At 31.0% G+C, this 19,347-nt stretch overlaps 1 protein-coding gene across 7 annotated transcripts in view; it reads right to left on the reverse strand.

Annotated features, from left to right (window-relative positions):
* Trpm (transient receptor potential cation channel, subfamily M) overlaps window positions 1-19,347 on the reverse strand; it is a 320,313-nt gene that overhangs the window by 52,921 nt on the left and 248,045 nt on the right. For all 7 annotated transcript variants that reach the window (XM_065510708.1, XM_065510707.1, XM_065510710.1 and 4 more), the window contains 4 exons: window positions 12,694-12,841; window positions 8,729-8,915; window positions 8,318-8,474; window positions 8,055-8,156 (listed from right to left, as the gene is read on the reverse strand). In XM_065510708.1, the coding sequence (XP_065366780.1) occupies window positions 8,055-8,156; window positions 8,318-8,474; window positions 8,729-8,915; window positions 12,694-12,841 (594 nt within the window). The remainder of the gene's footprint in view (window positions 1-8,054; window positions 8,157-8,317; window positions 8,475-8,728; window positions 8,916-12,693; window positions 12,842-19,347) is intronic.

Genomic DNA, 19,347 nt, shown 5'->3' on the forward strand with positions numbered 1-19,347 from the left:
AGTATGTCCATGCATTTTTGGCCAAACCCTGTAGTTGAACATCGAAATAATTATCTGTCGATCGGTCATGTTATTCTTAATTTCAAACATTTTTATGAAGAAATAAAGAAGTTATGGATTTTTGGCCAGTATTGACAACCGTGCAATGACTCCGGTAGTCCATTCAAGGCAGATGCTTCGGCTAACTGCTCAATACAGAGACTTCGGCCGACTCTTCAAGATAAAGGATTCGGTCAACTGTTCAACACAGCACAGTGGGGCAGAATCGAAATTTTTTGGAAATAAATCTGGCATTTCTAAACGGCTGGTCCGATGGCTTAGCCAAGGAGCATTCGAGTTTAAGTTATTAAAATGGGCCATACAAATGCTCCAGGGTCGTCGATATGGGGACTCAAAGTAGGCTACCTTCGACATGTAAAATTTTTGAACACGTGCAATTTTTTTGTTTCCCATCCGAATTCAAAGATTTTAACATTTTTGAAAAGCGCTCGGCTTCAAAAAATATGCTTGCGTGTGCTAGTTATATCTTTTAATTTTCGAGTTATAGGCATTTAAAAATTTAAATTTTAAATTTTGGCAATAATATAAAAAAGATTTGAAGACAATATCTATTATGGACCCAAATATATGTAAATGATTTTCAATTTAAATATTAGAAAAATAGTAGATTTTTACTGTTTTATAGGCGAAAAGGTGACATAACTCTTTTTGAATTACAAAAAATTCTTTAAGAACATATAACAATTTTACGTTTATTCTCTCTACGGAGAACATTTTGATATAAAAAACATGTCCTATTCTTCGAATGTGTCGCCCCTACGCAATTTGGAATTTGACCTATTTTTTTATCAAAAATTCATCTTTGGGCCACATGTTCTAAAATCCCAAAGCTGGGATAAAAAAACAAAAAGCAGCTTTGGAAACCTTAATGTGTTCCCTATTTATCGCCAAAGTATTTTCCCAGCTCCGAAGGAAATGTGGACCCTATAGGCAAAATTGTAAAAAATACCATTTTTACAATTTTCCAATTTTTAGGAATTGTGGGATCGCCTTTGACCTTGTTATTTACAATGACAAACGTAAAAAACGTTGAAAATTTGATTGAGTTTCCTTAATAAATAAAGATTTTATTACATATTCATTGAGTTTCTAAAACTAAAATTTATATAAAAATTTTAAAAGGATTGCAAATATTAGGAACAATTTGATGCACATTTATTCCCAGCTATATTTTTTTGTTTAGATAGGTTAATTTTTGGTCTCCCAGCTTAGTTGTCTAACTAATAAAATTCGAGTCAATCTTTCAAATCGAAAAGGAAACAAAAAAATTGCACGTGTTTAAAAATTTTATGGCCCATTTTAATATCACGACAAATTTTATCCCGATTTTATAGCCGTTTAGAAATGCCAGATTTATTTCCAAAAAATTTTGATTCTGTCCCACTGTGCACAGGAGCTATGGTTAACTGCCACAGTTTTCACCCGATCCTGTACCGACGAACGCTCTTGTGACAATATGCCAGTTAGTGACTCGAACTAATACATCGTATCGCCGACGAATATTGAAGTCCCGAAGAATCCGAGATACATATCACCAGAACTGTCTACATCCGAACGTATTATCTTAGCTGTACGTAATTCATTATATAAAACTTATTATATATAAATTATTTTAAATATTAAATCATATTATTGACCCGAGAAAGGGTAAATAACTTATGTTATCACTTAAGGTTTTTTGATCTGTAAATCTAACCTGGACTCGAATGAACTACCCCAGCCCACGACAAAACCACGTTACACCTTTAGGATAATTATAATTATTATTATAGGCACAAGAAGACACTGAACATTGTCAAGAATCATAAAAGTCCACTGAAATGAATAAGATGATAGAAGATTCTGTCTATTATCTAAATTAATGCTTAATTAAGAAAAGGTTAAAATATGTCTACATATTAATGTGTCACACAAAAACCACAAATTGTGCCATAATATTTTTCATTTACAAAACCCACACAAATCAACAAAAATTCTTTCTAATGGATGTTCAGGGATGGAGATTACATATTTGTTCATTATTTAAGTCCGCCAGCAATATTAGGAGAACCCTACCAGAACGGATATCCTAGAGATTTTTGGTTGCGAGTATCAAATATACATCGTAACCACTATTCCATCCTTGTGGTCGTCATATTTGTGGCGTTGCTTATTGTTTACTTTAAATATTTTAATAGAGAACGCATTGAAGGTACGATGCTGATGAATATAATTGTACTTACTTAGCACTTATATTCAAAACGTCTTGTTCTAAGTAATAAAAAATAAATTTGGTGGATAAACAAATTCATTTTAAGGTTGAATGAGCCATTAAATATTTAATTGCTCTTTAATTGTTCAAATACAAAAAAATTTGTCATTTTGTCGGCAGTAAAATGCTGCCATTTAAATTTACATATACCACCCTCAGCTGCCAACACAATATTCATGGGTTCTTTAGATGCCATGAAAATGAGAGAATGAGTAGTAAAGTAAATAAAAGTCGAAAACATGCCAAAAAATATGTGTTTTTTAAATTTACCATGATTTAATTTCTAATTAAATTTCCATCCAACGCACAAGAACTTCCTACTGAGTAAATTTATTTAATGCGACTACTTTTGACTGCCCGTCACCAAATTGTGGAAATTTAAATAAAAATGGAATTGCAAAATAAGCTGTTGAAAGTATCTTTGCTCTGGTTCTTAATGTAAATGAAATTGGAGGTGGCTGCCCTCACAAATAAATATGGTAATTTTGTCTTCATAGAACTAAATAATTCCTTTTTATGACGTGGAGACAGAAAATAAACCCTCCTACTGAGCTTACAAAAATCGTATTTCAATTTGAAACTTTATTTAGAGCTTTTTTTATTTTATAAAAAACGTGAATAAAGAAAAGTATACAAATAAGTATTTTTTTTGTGTGTGAATACAAAACAAACAAATTGTTCTGAAATGTTCTACAAATATGCTTCCATACAAAGACTAAACAGTAATTATCAAAAAAAAAAAAAGATTTCAATTAAATGTTTTTTTCTGGTCATTAGTACAAACAAAAAGATAAACGAATGTCCCCAAAGTTTCTATTGCATAAAATCTCTTTAGTAAATTTTCAATTTAATTTCAGAAATTTGAAATTATATTTCAGAATATTCCAATTATTTCTTGCCCTTAGCGCCAAATTATCGTAAGCGACTTTTTCTAAATTTTTTTTATTGCAGAAATTAAAATTTTCTGGACCGACTGATGTTTTAGCGTTCTCAGAATGTCAAAATTGATAATAACTTCAAAAATATAGAGGAGAAGGATTTTATCGTAAGGCAATGTTTACATTTTACAGTAAAAGAATTTTATCGTAAGCGACACACAGTGGTATATAAAAAATAGAGGGAATTTGAGGGATTTGAATGAAATTTCACATGCATAAACCGGAAGTGTTGTTGAGTTTAAGTTTTGAACTTGGAACTTGGCCCACCAGGGCCGCGATTAAGGGTCCTCAAAGTAGCACAATTCGGGTATGTTAAATGTTTAAAACGATCGTATTTCTTCGTTTGTGTTCTGATTTCCAAAAAATTTTAAAAAAACAACAAAAAACCTCGCCGTACCTATCAATTATTTCTTATGGCTTAGGAGATATTCGCATTTGAAAATTAAATTTTAACCCACTTTAATCCAGTTTTTTGATAATAGCGGATCCAAATATTTCCAGATTTTCTCCACTTTTTAATTGTTGGACTAACAAGAAATGTAAGTGTCAAATTAAAATAAATTGTTTAAAAATACTGACCTAGTTTGAAGTTATAGGACCAGGTCCACCCAAAAAACGACTATTTTTTATGTGAAATTCAACTCTAGGGCAAAATTCTCAAATCTCATGATCGATATCAAAATATAATAACCCATTTTAAATGGCGCAATATGTTCCTAATTATTTTGTAAAAGGTTCCGATAACCCCGACACTGGTATGGGTATTATAAACAAAAATCTAAAAAATCGAATTTTTGGGATTTTTCAAAACTTTTTTAGGAATTCCGGGATTCATGATAACAAATTTAAAAATTGGTTTCTATTTTCAGTAGGAAAATTTATATAATTGTAAAATTTCATTAAATAATATTCATAAATATAAATTTAATTTCAATTTGAAAATTTTGTATCTTTGCAAAAACTAATTTTTTTAATTGTTTTTCAGAAATTTGTATTCGTAATTTTCTTCAATACAATGGGAAAATTCTGAAATACAATTGGAAATTTCAGAAATACCATTAGAAAATTCTGAAATACAATAGAAAAATTCTGAAATACAAATGGATGATTCTGAAATAAAATTAGAAATTTCTGGAAAATTCTGAAATATAATTGGAATATTTGGAAATTAAATTAGAAAATTCTGAAATATAATTGGAAATTTCTGAAATGCAATTGGAAATGGTGCATATATCCAGTATTTGTTGTAGATTGGAGTTGCGATTAATGATTTTTGATTGGAGTTCTAGAAATGGTTCATGCATCAATGATTTTTAAAAAATTGCTACAATCGAAACTAGATCCTCGGAAGATTTTCGGAGCAAACACACATTATTAGTTCTAGAACTATTTCTATCATTAAAGAAACTTATATTTACCGTAAATTTCTCTTAGTAGTTTAATTTTGAGAACTTTGTAAACAAAAAGTTTTAAAATAAAATTTATTTATACTTTTAGTTTAGTTTTTTTTGCGTATTTTTGTGTTTGTTTATTTGAAATTTGTTTGCGCATATTTAAACTTGCCCTAATACTTATTTAATCCATAAGTATACCTTAAACATTAGTTTTTCACACAGTTTACATGAAGCCTGGTTCGTTGCCATTTTACAGAAGGTGTTTATATTTCATCATCCTCCTAAGTGTTAAATACAATCGTATTTGTGAGTTTATCTGAGTTTATTTCTGGATGTATTTGAGTGTCTGTCTATGTACAATGAAATGACAAAAGTTGGATAGAATTAAACAAAAGGACAAAAAAAGGACATCAAAGATTGCAGACTTTTGATAAGTTCAATAATAGAATTTATATGGGTTGCTTCTACAAAAGGGTGAATACTTACATTTATTGTGATTGAACTTTTTCCAATATTCCATTTTAGTTCAGATTACAAGGATTTTGTGAGAGATATTTATCTTTGTAAAAGTGTCAACAAATACTAAAATGGTGTTCAACTAAACTAGATACACACTGTAACCTGTAGAATGTATTTCTATTATGGTTTCTATTTTTAGATGATAGAAAATATGTAGGTGTGACTTACACAAAAATCAGAAATGTGTAGAAGAAATTATCTAGCCGCACTGCAAATACTGTTTAGTTTTAGTTTTATATGTTGCTCGTACTTTTAATAAAAAAAATAAATTAATTGATGTAATCTGAATAGCCGAAACTATGAAATTTATTCGGTTTAATTATACATCTGAGAGACAATTAAGAATTCAGGATGACGATGAACAGAAAAACTTTCTCAATGCGTCTTATTTATTCAACTCTGCGCACTTACAAAACTACATTTCGAGTCGGAAAAAATCATCATTATTGTTGGTACAAATAAATAAAACTAGAGTCTTTGTAATTCTTAATCGCAATATACCAGTAGTTATATTTATGTAATTAGGGATTCAAATGGTCCGCTATTAAGTCATAATATTGTAGTTATAATATTGTTGTTGTGCTATGTTTATTGTTTTGTCATAAAATAAATCTTTTTTGTTTGAAGCACAACAAACATTTGTTTAAACTATAGTAATATATTAGGACATTATGACAATATGACATAATAGCAGACCGTTTGAATCCTAAAATATCTTTAAATTTCCTAATGCATTTTAGGAAAAGGCTTCCTGATGGTCTGCCAAAGCAACCAGTGAAATGCGCATAGGAACTAGCTTACCCTCAAAAATAAATTTTTGTGAATTTATCAATAATATTTAAATTGAGAATTTAGAACACTAAGGGCCATTATTACAACTTGCCGTTATAGTTAAAGGTAACTTTAAGCAATAGAAAAAGGTACCCTTAAAGGTAACTTTAACAATAACGGAAAGTTGTAATAATGGCCCTAAAACAGAAACTAACAAAAAAATATAAATTGTTTGTTTCAGTTTATTTTTTTATTATTTAAAATTTAGTCTTTAGTGTCCAACGGTTAATCTCAAGAAATATGCTGGATATTGTATGATAATGAAGTGGAATTGCCTAGAGCTAAAAAAATGTAATTAATGAATACTTCCTATCCAAATTTGCTATCGAAGGTAAAATAATAGAGATATTAGTAGTTTTTAGTTAAATTTTAACTACTATTATTCATGCTAAATTTTTGGGGTACTTTAAAATAAAATTCTTAATAAATGCGAAATTAACCCTAGGCTCTCTTTTGTTTTATCTTATTTCTGACTTTCTGGTTGTATTTTCCATTTTGGTGTATTCAGGGACTTATAGTAAAATTTCACGAGTAATATTTCTACGGAACATTTTAACCCCTTAAATCCCTGTTTTAATGGTGGTTTTTGCACATTTTTAAAAGAAGGACAAAAAAGACCCATGTCTTGAGGAATTAGAGGGTTAAGATATTCTACAAAAATGTTCTTCGTTACATTTTACAAAAATTTGCTGAACTCAGTTTATACCTAAAATGTAAGAATCACATGGTTTATTATGCCGATTAACAATAAGAATGTGCCAGAGTTGGGAAACTTTAACCCCCCCCCTCAAATGAAATTCAGATGTGAACTTTCAAAACGCCGATACAAGTATATTTTTCTTTTGTCTCTTCTATCAAAATTTATTGATCGGACCTTGTAATTTTAGAAAAAATTTGATTTTGTTGTAAAGTGTTATTAACGGTATTTTTGAATATTCCATTGAAAGTATTTAAGCGGTTGTACAACTTGAACTATACCAATTTCTAATCAGGGGAATCTGCATCAATGTCAATTCCAAAGAAGTCCTTAAATATGTGGAAGTATCATAAGGACCCTGACCACAAGCTAGAAATTAAAATGAAGGGCACGGCCTATGGGATACTAGTACATGTTAAGCCTCAGTTATGCCAAAATTACTCTTGTTTTCCACGGAATTGATTGCGTTTCTATGAATGTCGTTAAAAGCTGCGGTATACGATCTGCGATCCAATGAATCCGTTTGTCCCTAAACTTCACGAACGAATGGCTGCCACTCAGATAATTCACTATTAATCTCTTCGTGTTGTTGGTCATTGAGGACTGTGGGATTTTCTTGAATATTGTACTGTGGCTTATAGTATCGAAGGTCTTCTCCAAGACATCTGCTCTTTTAAACTTTACATTTTATAGATTTTATGTTATAGGCGAGCTGCTGGTGCTGGTTCAGAGGGTGGAGAAGAGGCTCAAGAGTCTTCGTGACAGGTGAAAAGAAAGATACCACCCTGTAAATTTGATTTCAGTCACGTCTTTCTAATGTTTGTGTATCGGGATGGCTCTGTCCTGAAATTGCAGTACCCTCAAATACTACATAACTTCCCGCTCACCAACGTGTTTTAACATCAGCTTTTAACCGTGACATATCCGGAACTGAACGGTTGTAAAGTTAGCAAACAGCACTTATTTTCGCCTGTCTTTTTCACGATGCTCAATAAAAAGTCGATAAAACGCATATCGTCGGACATGGTCGTATCTACTAGCATATCATCCTTCTTCGTAGGAATAATTTAACTGTAACGATGTTTGCAGTTTTTTTAGTGCTCATTTAGCTTAAATGTGTAGTTTTGCATTTAAATGTAGTTTGTCCAATATTTCTTCTTGCTTCACTGATTCCAGTGTAACCGAGTTTTACAGTAGTAATGCTTTTAATTTTGTGATACTTGAAAAATTAAATAATTTGTATCCCTGTCCTTCATCTTAATTACACTTATATTTCTTTAAAATTTTAAATATGTTTCCTTTTCATTGAACAAAATCTTAATAATATATTTATAATAAATAAAATTAATGCAAAATGTACATACCTATAGGCACCACCCATTAATTTATTAATAACTAGACCAATATCATGCAGTGTATACACGTATCCCTTGGGTATATGAGGACGTACATCACGTAAAATATAACTGAAAGTAAACAGATTTGAAACTCCACTCAATTCGGCATTTAAGGAATTTGTTTTAATAAATAAATAATATTACGCATCGTTAAAATTGAACAATGAAAAAAAAGAGAAGCAAGCAGAAAAATTCAAATTAATATTTCAATGTTTGCAAAGAGCACTCACCCTAAAGTATTTGCTGGACCATGTTTTGTATTATAAAGTTCCTCAAGGCGTGGTATTGTCAAAAATTTTTTCATTGAAACACCATTTTCTAAAAGTAATTTCACAAAATCTATTCTATCATGTTCCAATGCCTGCATCATGGCCTCATCCAAAGCTCCTTCATAGACAAACGAAGAGACACACACACGCACGCATTAATGGAAAACCAACAGGAAAGACAAAGAAAATAAAAAAGAAAGGAAAAATAAAGATGAAATGATTGAATTTTAATGCAAAGTTTACGCATGTAATTGAAAGCAATTTTACAGAGTAACCAAAGGCAACAAATTTGTAAAAATGGCTTTTTAATTGGACTTTGATTACATGGGAATAAAAAGAAGAAATAAATCTATAATATATAAATACACTTACCTAATGGCCATTCTTGGCCATAGACAAAGATTTCACTGCGTGCAATATCAACACGATTCCACGTCAGTGCTAAACTCAACTGTTCAGGCGGGCTTAAATGTTGTGATTTGAAAAGTGCCGTTAAAATGGTTTGATCCAATTCCTGGGCTTCACCTTCGGGCTTTTCCTGAATTCGAAATATCGTGATCTATTTCAATTAAATACGGTTTGCACATTATTAAAAGATGACGATTATTTTGGTGATATCGTTTTGCTAAATTAAATCTTAATAATTTTAAATTATAAAAATATAATTTTTTTTCAATCTACAAATTACGTAGCAGCAAAATGGTAATAAATATATAACTTCTAAACTTCTTGCCAGAAAATTTTATTCACACCTGAGTTGGCCAACTTCAGCCAACTTTAACGGAGCGCCGCACAGTGGCTCATTTTCGTTTTTCATCGGCCAAAACTCTGTAATTTTTGAACCGATAGAGATATTTTAGAAATTTCTTGAATTTTTCTCCAGTTTTAATTTCATTAAAATCGGTGCAGCAGTTGTTGCGCAATTTAAGGTTAAAGTTGAACTTTTAATTTTTGTATAGCATTTAGTATGAAAATGCTAATTTTTTGTTTTTTGAATCAGCTATACTTATTAAAAAAGTTATCAGCAGATAAAAACAAGTTAGGAAGTATGTTCGGCCATGCTGGACTATATAATAACCTACAATATAATTTATTTTCGAGAATGATTTTCGGAAGAGGGCATTATATGGGAGCTATGACTAATAATGGACCGATCGCCATGAAATTAGGTCGTGTGATCTAGGTCTATATGAATGTTATTTCTGTTGAATTTTATGTTTGTACCTATATTTTTAAGAGATTTATGCTCGTTAAAGTGATTTTCGGAAACGGGTCTTATATGGGAGCTATGACTAATAATGGACCGATCATCATAAAATTAGGTGACATTAATTCAGTTTATATAAAACTTATTTGGAGCAATATTTGTGTAGATACATATATAAATTAACCATTTAGACCGATAAAGTATAATTTCGGGAGAACATTTGTATGAGTGCTAGGTGAAATAGTGGACTGATTTCAGTAAGTTTCAATAAACAAGTAAAATAAAAATAGAACAAAAATTTGGGAGTAATTTCATTCAAATGAAAAAAGTGTTCAACAAACAGGTCAAACCAGGTCAATAAGTATATATAGGCTTAAAGAGGGCACTTTGGACTTTCTCCTGGTTGTAAAATTTTTTTAACCCCTTTTATTCCACTGAAATTCAAATTTGGCTAAAATATAGTACCTGTGAAAAAAATTAATAACACATCAGGTATAAACGGTACAGTGACAAGTCATATCAGCTCTTAAAGACTATTATCCTACCAACATAACAAAAGAAAAATCATCCAATTATCTGTAACAGTTTGCGAGTAATGATAATTTACTTCTGATCAAATTTACAAAAATCACATTTTTATAAAATGACATAAAATATTTGACTTTAACAGCATGCCACGCACACAATTGACAATATTTTTATCTAATTTTTTGGCTACCTTAGTTTCAATGTGTTTACTATTGAACGGCATTAAAATTTTTGAAATCGGAGTTAACAAAAAGTTATACTTTTGGCCGATGAAATTGAGATATGAGCCACCGTGCGCCGTCTGTACTTAAAATATTCCAAAAAAGCTCCACTGATGTTACAATTTTCATAGAAATCTGACCTGTAGTGTATTTTAAGACAGACCCTCAATGGATGAAAAAATTGAAAACTCATCTGTTTTAAAAACGATGGGCAGTTTTGTGTGAGGTTAGGATAAAAAAAATTGACAACAGTTTGAGCTCGATCGGTTAAAAATTTGGCGTGTTAATGTTCGTGAGAACGAAATTGAGAGAAAATGGATAAAAAAGGATCGCAAGTCACTCCTAGGGAGGTAAAATGTATGAGCAACCCCCACTAAATAAGTACACTAAGGTCCACCTTAGTGAATAATGTAATGAATTTAAAGGAAATAATAAAGATTTTTCTATTTCACCACCAAATATTATATTATTTCTACAATCACACAGCGGAACAGACATTTTGGTGCCCGAAATTTGAAATACGTTTTGAACCTAATTACTATGTTAACTTGTTTTTTTCCAGTCAGCTCACGTTTTCGAAATATCGCTGTTTTGGAATATTTGTCTGATCTTTCAAGAATGTTGAAATTTGACTCTTTTAGTTTTATGCCAAATAAAATTCTGTATTAAGAAAATTCTAAAAAAAACATTGAACATAATTTTTAATTCAGAAATTAGTTTAAAATGTAATCAAATATTTAGATAATATCCCGAAGTTTTACATACTAAAATATTATTTCTTTTATAAACAAATTTTTTATGTAATTAAATTTTTATTTTTGAAGCGTTCGCTGTCAATTACAGAAAAACAGAACCTAAACTAACCGAAATATCGATTACTTAAGAACAAGTAGTTTTTTCTTATCATTAAAAGTAAAAAAACGATAATCTACAAAAATGAATCTTTAGTTTAAAAACAAACATTTATGTAGGTGTCAAACATTCAAATTACGAACATTTGTATAATTTTTTTAATACGAAAAATATTGTAAAACTATTAATTTTGATCAACAAAATTGGTGTCAAAGAAAAGATAATTTTGTATTCAAAATGCCATTTCAAAAATGCTTTTTCTTCATTTATTCAATAATCTACCAATAAGAAATAAAGATACAGAATAACCAAAAAAATTAAAACTGCGATATTTTAAAAACAAGAGATGCCCAAAAAAATCCAAAGATAGTTTTGAAAATTAAATGTCCCATATATGTTTTATCAATTACATTTTTCACTGCACCAAACCAAAATGTATATTTTGTTTCTCTTTGTTATCTATATAAAAAATCTTATAAAAATGTGGAAACGAATAGCATTTTCTATACAAAAGGTAATACAATATTATTTTCGTAAGGTTATTCTACAATTGCAAGGATCACATATTAATCATACATATCCATACATATATTTTCACAAGGGTTCCGTTCTGATTTTTCTTTTCTTTTTCAAGCTTAAGGCTTGTGTTGGTACTGTTTGCTATCAGTACAGATTGCAGCGCCTGTGATGAGTAGTCGCATTATTCAAGCCATTTGATAGCCATTATTTATTTGACTTCGGCGGTGTTTCAGTGCTATAACGATGAAGGAGGGCGCTGTGAAAAATATTAGCTAATGAACAAACGCGTTAACCAATTGAGCTACAGCTCAGCTGTTCCTGATAATAATTTTTATTGTATTCTCATAATTACAACATGTAGTTTGAATCACAATGTGTACATGGAAAACCAGCCGGCATGTGAACAGACAGATGGATATACATATATTATTTAATCACTTTCTGAGTTGACTGATACTTAAGTACTATTAGTTTTGAGAGATATAAATCACAGAATAAATTCTATTTTAAAATTTAACATCGGTAGAAAAATAACTGCGGAACATTAGATAAGTACTATCAATTCCATAATTTTGTTGTTGCATTTTTTAATATATATTTAACATAATTGCAGTATATTTTAAATTTAATAATATTAGATGTGGAAAATCTAATAAAGCGGCAATTACGATTACCGCTCGGAACGAGAGATTTAATGACTAAAAGCGCGCAGACAGTCCTCCGACATGTCCCGACAATCGTGACATTTGTCAAGACTACTACTGTACATTGTTGTAAATTGATGTAACATTTTAGCAGCCCATCTTAAACAAAATTCTGCTTAAAATACTGAAACCTAAGATTCCCTTAATTATAATATTTTTTTATTGTTACACATTCCAGACACTTCATTTAACATTTAATTGCACAGTCTTGAACATTAATTTACTCACTCCCAATTCTTACTCTCAAATTAACTACTTAAATGGAAATTTAACAAAAAGCTAATATTAAAAATGTTTCGTACTTACCAAATTTTTGTTGCGTGTGCATTGTAAAAGTTCTTGATAAAGTTTTTCTGCTTGATCCGAGACGACTTCAAATGTTTTTTGTATTGTACTAATTAAATAATCTCGCATGGATTCCAAAACGGGTTGCTCATCGCCATCCGATGCGTATCTGTAAAATTCAAAGTAAATAAAAGTGACAGTGATTTCTCGTGTTCTACGCAAGGATGTAGGTATGTATAGTATCTATGTTTGAAACCAAGATGTCAGAATGTAACAAGAATAACAGCAACTTTTTATTGCGGTTTTGAATTTTGCCGCAAAAATAAACCCACAATTATTGTTGCAAACGTGTCAAAACGGAACAGTATTTAGGGAGAGGTAACGATGACGCATTGGTATAAGATGTTAAAAGTGGTTAAACTGTGAATTTCATTTCATCACTTGGCAGAAGTTAGCAAATCAGCAAACATTAAAAGGGGTGGGCGAAAGTAAACAAATTGAGCAATACATGTAATTAATTCCCAGAACACAGAATTGTTGACAGAACCAGAAGAAACCACAAGGCATCTCAGTCACATGACAGCCACATGAAAACATATTTTATGAAAATTGTAGTAAATAAGTATTTAATATAAAAATATATTTTAAATATGTAATTATTCTAATTTATAACAAAAATCGAATTAAAATATTATTAGTATTATGTAGCCTTATGTGTGAAATTTCCTTCCAATAATTTCACTTTAAATATAATTTTTCGACTCATAACACTATACAACAAAATCAATTTTTTTCCAAAATTACAAGGTCCGACCAATAAATTTTGATAGAGGAGACAAAAAAAAAAAAAAAGACACGTGTATCGGCGTTTTGAAAGTTTACATCTGAATTTCATTTGAGGGGGGGTTAGAGTTTCCCAACTCTGGCACATTCTTACTGTTAATCTTCATAAGAAACCATATGATCCTTACATTTTAGCTATAAAATGTGTTCAGCAAAGTTATGTAAAATGTTACGGAGAATATTTTTGTAGAATATATTAACCCTCTAAATTCTCAAGGCATGGGTCTTTTTTGTCCTTCTTTTCAAAAAGTGCAAAAGCCACCATTAAAGCAGGGATTTAAGGGGTTAAAATGTTCCGCAAAAATATTATCCGTGAAATTTTACTATAAGTTCCTGAATACATCAAAACCGAAAATTCAACCAGAAAGTCAGAAATAAGACATAACAAAAGAGAGCATAGGGTTAATTTCGCATTTATTAAGAATTTTATTTTAAAGAACATTTTACGTATAAAATGTATTCAGCAAATTTATGTAAAATGTTACGGAGAATATGTAGAATATGTTAATCCTCTAAATCGTCAAGGAATTAGTCTTTTTTGTCCTTCTTTTAAAAAATAGCAACAAACTCCATTAAAACAGGGATTTAAGGGGTTAAAATGTTCCCTAGAAATATTATCCGTGAATTCTTAATAAATACGAAATTAACCATAACCTCTCTTTTGTTGTGTCTTATTTCTGACTTTCTAGTTGAATTTTCCGTTTTGGTGTATTTAGGGACTTATAGTAAAATTTCACGGATAATATTTCTAGGGAACATTTTAACCCCTTAAATCCCTGTTTTAATGGAGTTTGTTGCTCTTTTTTAAAAGAAGGACAAAAAAGACCCATGCCTTGAGGATTTAGAGGGTTAACATATTCTACAAAAATGTTCTCCCTAGCATTTGGCATAAATTTACTGAATACAGTTTATACCTTAAATGTCCTTTAAAATAAAATTCTTAATAAATGCGAAATTAACCGTCGGCTCTCTTTGGTTATGTATTATTTCTGACTTTCTGGTTGAATTTTTCGTTTTGGTGTATTTAGGGACTTATAGTAAATTTTTACGGATAATATTTTTGCGGAACATTTTAACCCCTTAAATCCCTGTTGTAGTGGTGTTTTTGCCCATTTTTAAAAGAAGGACAAAAAAGACCCATGCCTTGAGGATTTAGAGTTTTAACTTTAGAGATTTAGAGATTTAACTTTGCTCAGCACATTTTATACCTAAAATGTAAGGATCACATGGTTTCTTATGACGATTAATAATAAGAATGTGCCAGAATTGGGAAACTTTCAAATGAAATTCAGATGTAAACTTTCAAAACGCCGATACACGTGTCTTTTTTTTTGTCTCCTCTATCAAAGTTTATTGGTCTGACCTTGTAATTAATGCACAATGTACAAGTCGCTATTTTAGAAGATATGTCTATCAAATTTGGCGTATACATTATGTTCGGCCCAAAGATAAATCGTATTGAAACTGGTTAATCGGTCCATGCAAATATCCTCCTGAAATAGGCACTTGTATACGTTTGTGTTTGTGCTGGTGTTTGTAACGTCCAAAAATATTACTTAACACCCACCTTAAAATATACCGATCGATTCAGAGTCACTTTCCGTCCGTCTGTCCGCCATTCTGGTAGGCTTTAAATGTAAACCTTGTGCGCAACGTACAGGTAGCAATTATATTTGGTACATATAATTTTTTGGGGCAATGTACGAAGCCTATTGAAACTGGCTGAAATCGTTTCATTATATCACCTAGCCTCCATACTAATGTCTTCCCGAAATTGAGATTTATCGGCCATAAATGTTTAATATATATAGGTATCTACAAGATTTATTTCAAAAAAGTTTTATATATACGGAATTCATGTCACCAAATTTTATTATGATCGGTCCATAATTAGTCATAGCTCCATATAAGACCCGCATCCCAAAATCACTTTAATGATCATAAATCTCCTAAAAATGTTGGCATACACATAAAATTCAACATAAACAACTTTCATATAGACATTAAACACACGACAAAATTTCATGGTGATCGGTCCATAATTAGTCATAGCTCCCATATAAGGCCAACTTCCGAAAATCACCCACGAATATAAATTACTAGCTGAACCCGGTCCGCCTTGCTGGCCCTTAGAAAACATCTGTTCTATTTTGCATCATGGAAGATTAATACCACATGTGTTAACCTTCCATGTGGTGGCATTCCGGCTAGTTACAATGAATTCAAAAATTAAGTAGGATAATTGACGGTTTGTTCTTCGTTCATTACTGTGTCAATCGATTTGTATTTTATTGTTTCGCCAGTCAGTTTTAATTGAATTTGGTCATTGAACTTGTTAACATCATAATTTTTTGGTGTCAAAATTGCACGTTCCCACTGCCATTCCGAATTTTTGTAGTTGGTTGTAAGATTTGGGAATACTTTGTCGACAACGGTAGTATTCCCATTTGCATTTGGCAGAAATTCGGCAACGAAATCTCATTTGTGATGAGAATTTTTCCATTTCCGATGTCCAACAATTGTTTTGAGAATGTTTCGGCAGAAGGGTATTGCAGCAAATGCACACGTATGTTCGTTGATAACGTTCTGCTTCTGTAGCTACATTTCCAGTGAAATAAATTTAAAGAAACTTTGCATCATCATTGCGAAGCGGGTGCAATGATCCAATTATGTGGTACATTTGGCCTTGAACATTAAATGTGCCGACGTCATCTGAAAGCATGAGTTGCACTTTTGGATATTTTGAAGGAAGTGCGCCGAAATTGTAACTTAGAAGCAGCTCTGGCGACTTAATAATTGGTGGCAGAGTAACTTTACCGTTCAAACAGCGGTATAATGTACAAATCTGATTTTTACACGACCCTCCGCCCACAGACCGAAAATTAAAAATCTTTACAGTGTTATCCGCTGGGCTATTCTGAAGATTCCCTGAAAATTTCATTAAAATCGGTCCAGCCGTTTTTGAGTTCATTCGGAAATTACATGCAAACATCCATTTTTATGTATGGCCAATGGCCATTTAATGGGATCACGAACGTACGTTCGTAAGCTTTTGAAGTCCAAAGAATATAGAAAAAAAATGTTTCTTAGCATTTTTTTTGCGATTCCATAGCATTTTGGTAGCTCTATGTTTAGTGCAAAAGATGGATTCCATCGACTTTAAGTTTTCATAATGATAGTTATAAACAACTTTGGCTGACAGTAGTGAAATGTAAAAATCTGTATTTAAAAGCGATCAATTTATTTTAAAAGTGCATTAATGTAGGTCTTTATCCGGTATTTACACAATAAGATATCTTTATTTGTTTTTGTTTAATTGGCTTAAGTACCGGTCCCGAACGTACGGCTCGCGAACGTATGATTTTTCCATATGTTTTTTTTACATAAATACCATGCATTTTCCCATAAATATCTTCAAATTTTCTTAACAAAAAAGTAAGAAAGTATCATAGGTCAAATCCGACCATATAATACCCTACACTAAGTAAAATTTTTCTTTTAAAAATTCAATAATTTATATTCTAGAGTGATTTCCGAAGTGGGCTTGACCGACCATACTCTCTTACTTGGTTTTACATAAATTTCTGATTTATAGATCTATCCACATAAATTCATCCACAAATAAGTTTTATATTAAAGAAATCACATTTCAACATTTCTTGTGGATCAATCCACAATTGATCCATATGATGGAATCAAAATAAATAAATTTACCAAAAATAACTTTCACGCGATCTGTACATAATTGGTCATAGCTCCATAGTTGGAATTTTAATAGAATATTGATTTGCTCATATATAGCCAGTGTAGGGTATTATATGGCCGGGCTTGACCGACTATACTGTCTTGCTTGTTTTTTTTAGACTACTGAACTTCTTAGCTTTTATTTGATACCCATGTTGTTCTATTCTAGTTCAAATTGCTTATCGTCAATAGATGTTAGCTGAGAAATGTTTATCTTACTAAAAACTTTTACTTAATTACAATTTAAAATAGAACACAAAAAGCTTACACTAGTGGTGCTAGCTATCAAACAATACGAGTAAATTGAAATTGATTCCACCGTTTATGTCACAAGTATTTGCATAATTCCATTAGAAGGTCGTAAGCACAAAAATCAATTAGTTGTGATTGTATTCAAAGTCGATGTTAATTAGAAATGAATACTGATCTACATGAAATATGAATCTTAGTTAAATAAAGAGAGACAAAAAAAAAATAGTAATTATAAAAGTTTGATGAAGTTGACGAAAAATGATTTCTTGTGAATTTTTGCCTAGGAGAGCAGACAATTGGAAATTTAATATTTATTTGTTCGAAATTAATTACGACTTTAATTAGATGTTATTTAAAAGGTTAAATAAGTTTTTACTAAAATTTCACTTGTTTATGCACAGAAAAGCATAAATCTCATGTTTCATTCGGGGATGTATGTATAAATGTGTGAGTATGCTTTGTCGTGTCAACAATTTTCATTTGAAATAATTTCACCAACTTCCCTTCCCCACCGTCATGATAATATATGTACATTAAGGTGGCCCCAAAAAACTGTTATGGATGTTCCCAACTAAAATAAAATTTAAATTCACTGTAAGATACAGTTTCTCAAAAGTTCTTTTCAGTAAAGGTCCCTTCAAAAAATCTAAGCTTTCATTATAGTTGGGAACATTGACAACTTATTTTGCCTCAATGCAAACATGGCCATCCTAATGTACACACAGCGTACATTGACCATCAACATTTTTTTAACTGAGAAACTCTTTTGGCAAATTAGTCCCTTTTGCTATTTAACCTGACTCACATATTTGTTCTGCTCTTTCGTTTTTCTTTTTTTGGTTTTTAATAAACTTTTAATTAAATTAAAATGTATTTCACTGTGGTTTCATAAAAACAAAAAGTTGAGAAACAATACACACATACAAGTACATAGAGTTGTATATTCTTTGTGTTTGTTTTTTTTTATAATTTGTTTCATTTGAAGCTAAAACTCAACAAACTTTCTAGGAATTTGAAGGATAAAATTATACAAAGAATTGTATTAAAATATTGGACCTCATACATATTTATGTACATCAATATATAAATATGTATTAGGGTTCACTTATTTTGCAATTTCTCGATGATCCCAATATCCAAAATGTTCTGTCATCGAATTCATCATAACTTCATATTAAAAACTATCAAACAATTGCAAGCATATCTCAAATTTAATCTTAAATTTTATTTTTTTCTTAAATTTAAAAAAGTTAACTAACTTAGGATTATGAATTCAAATTTGTTGTACTATTATGGGTTAAGGTGGAGACTGATTAGAAATTTACGGATTTCGAGAAACTGGTAGGGGTGTTCTGGAAAGTTTTCAAAGAGAAGCCATGCACATCTGTACAATGTGATGATGCTGGCCGGTACCAGGTTTACATTAAGTTGACGTTTTGTGCACATGAACGCTTAGCCTATTCAAGTGGGCTGTCGCTTCTCTGGATGAAGTATGTACTTGATCCAGACATGAATTGGTATCGGTGAGCTAAAACTCCAGCTAAGAAATCTAGTCCAGAGAAGATCTTGAAGGGAAAGTCGATGACGATTACGTAAATTTCTATAAACCTCTCCGGTACATTCAAACTACATTCAGAAACCCTGTGGGCTCTGAATAGTAAGGAGACACTTGATGTCCAACTTGACACTCATATCTCAGGCTACCTCCCAGTCAATTGTAAGACTGTAAATGGGGCTGCCGACTCTGTGATTCCGTGTGTTAACTTTGTACCGGTATATAGGGAAAGAATACATTGGGCAATCAAAAACTTCGACCCGTTTAAATCCCCTTGACCT

Source organism: Calliphora vicina, chromosome 5 (assembly GCF_958450345.1).
Source record: "Calliphora vicina chromosome 5, idCalVici1.1, whole genome shotgun sequence".
Classification (NCBI taxonomy): domain Eukaryota; kingdom Metazoa; phylum Arthropoda; class Insecta; order Diptera; family Calliphoridae; genus Calliphora; species Calliphora vicina.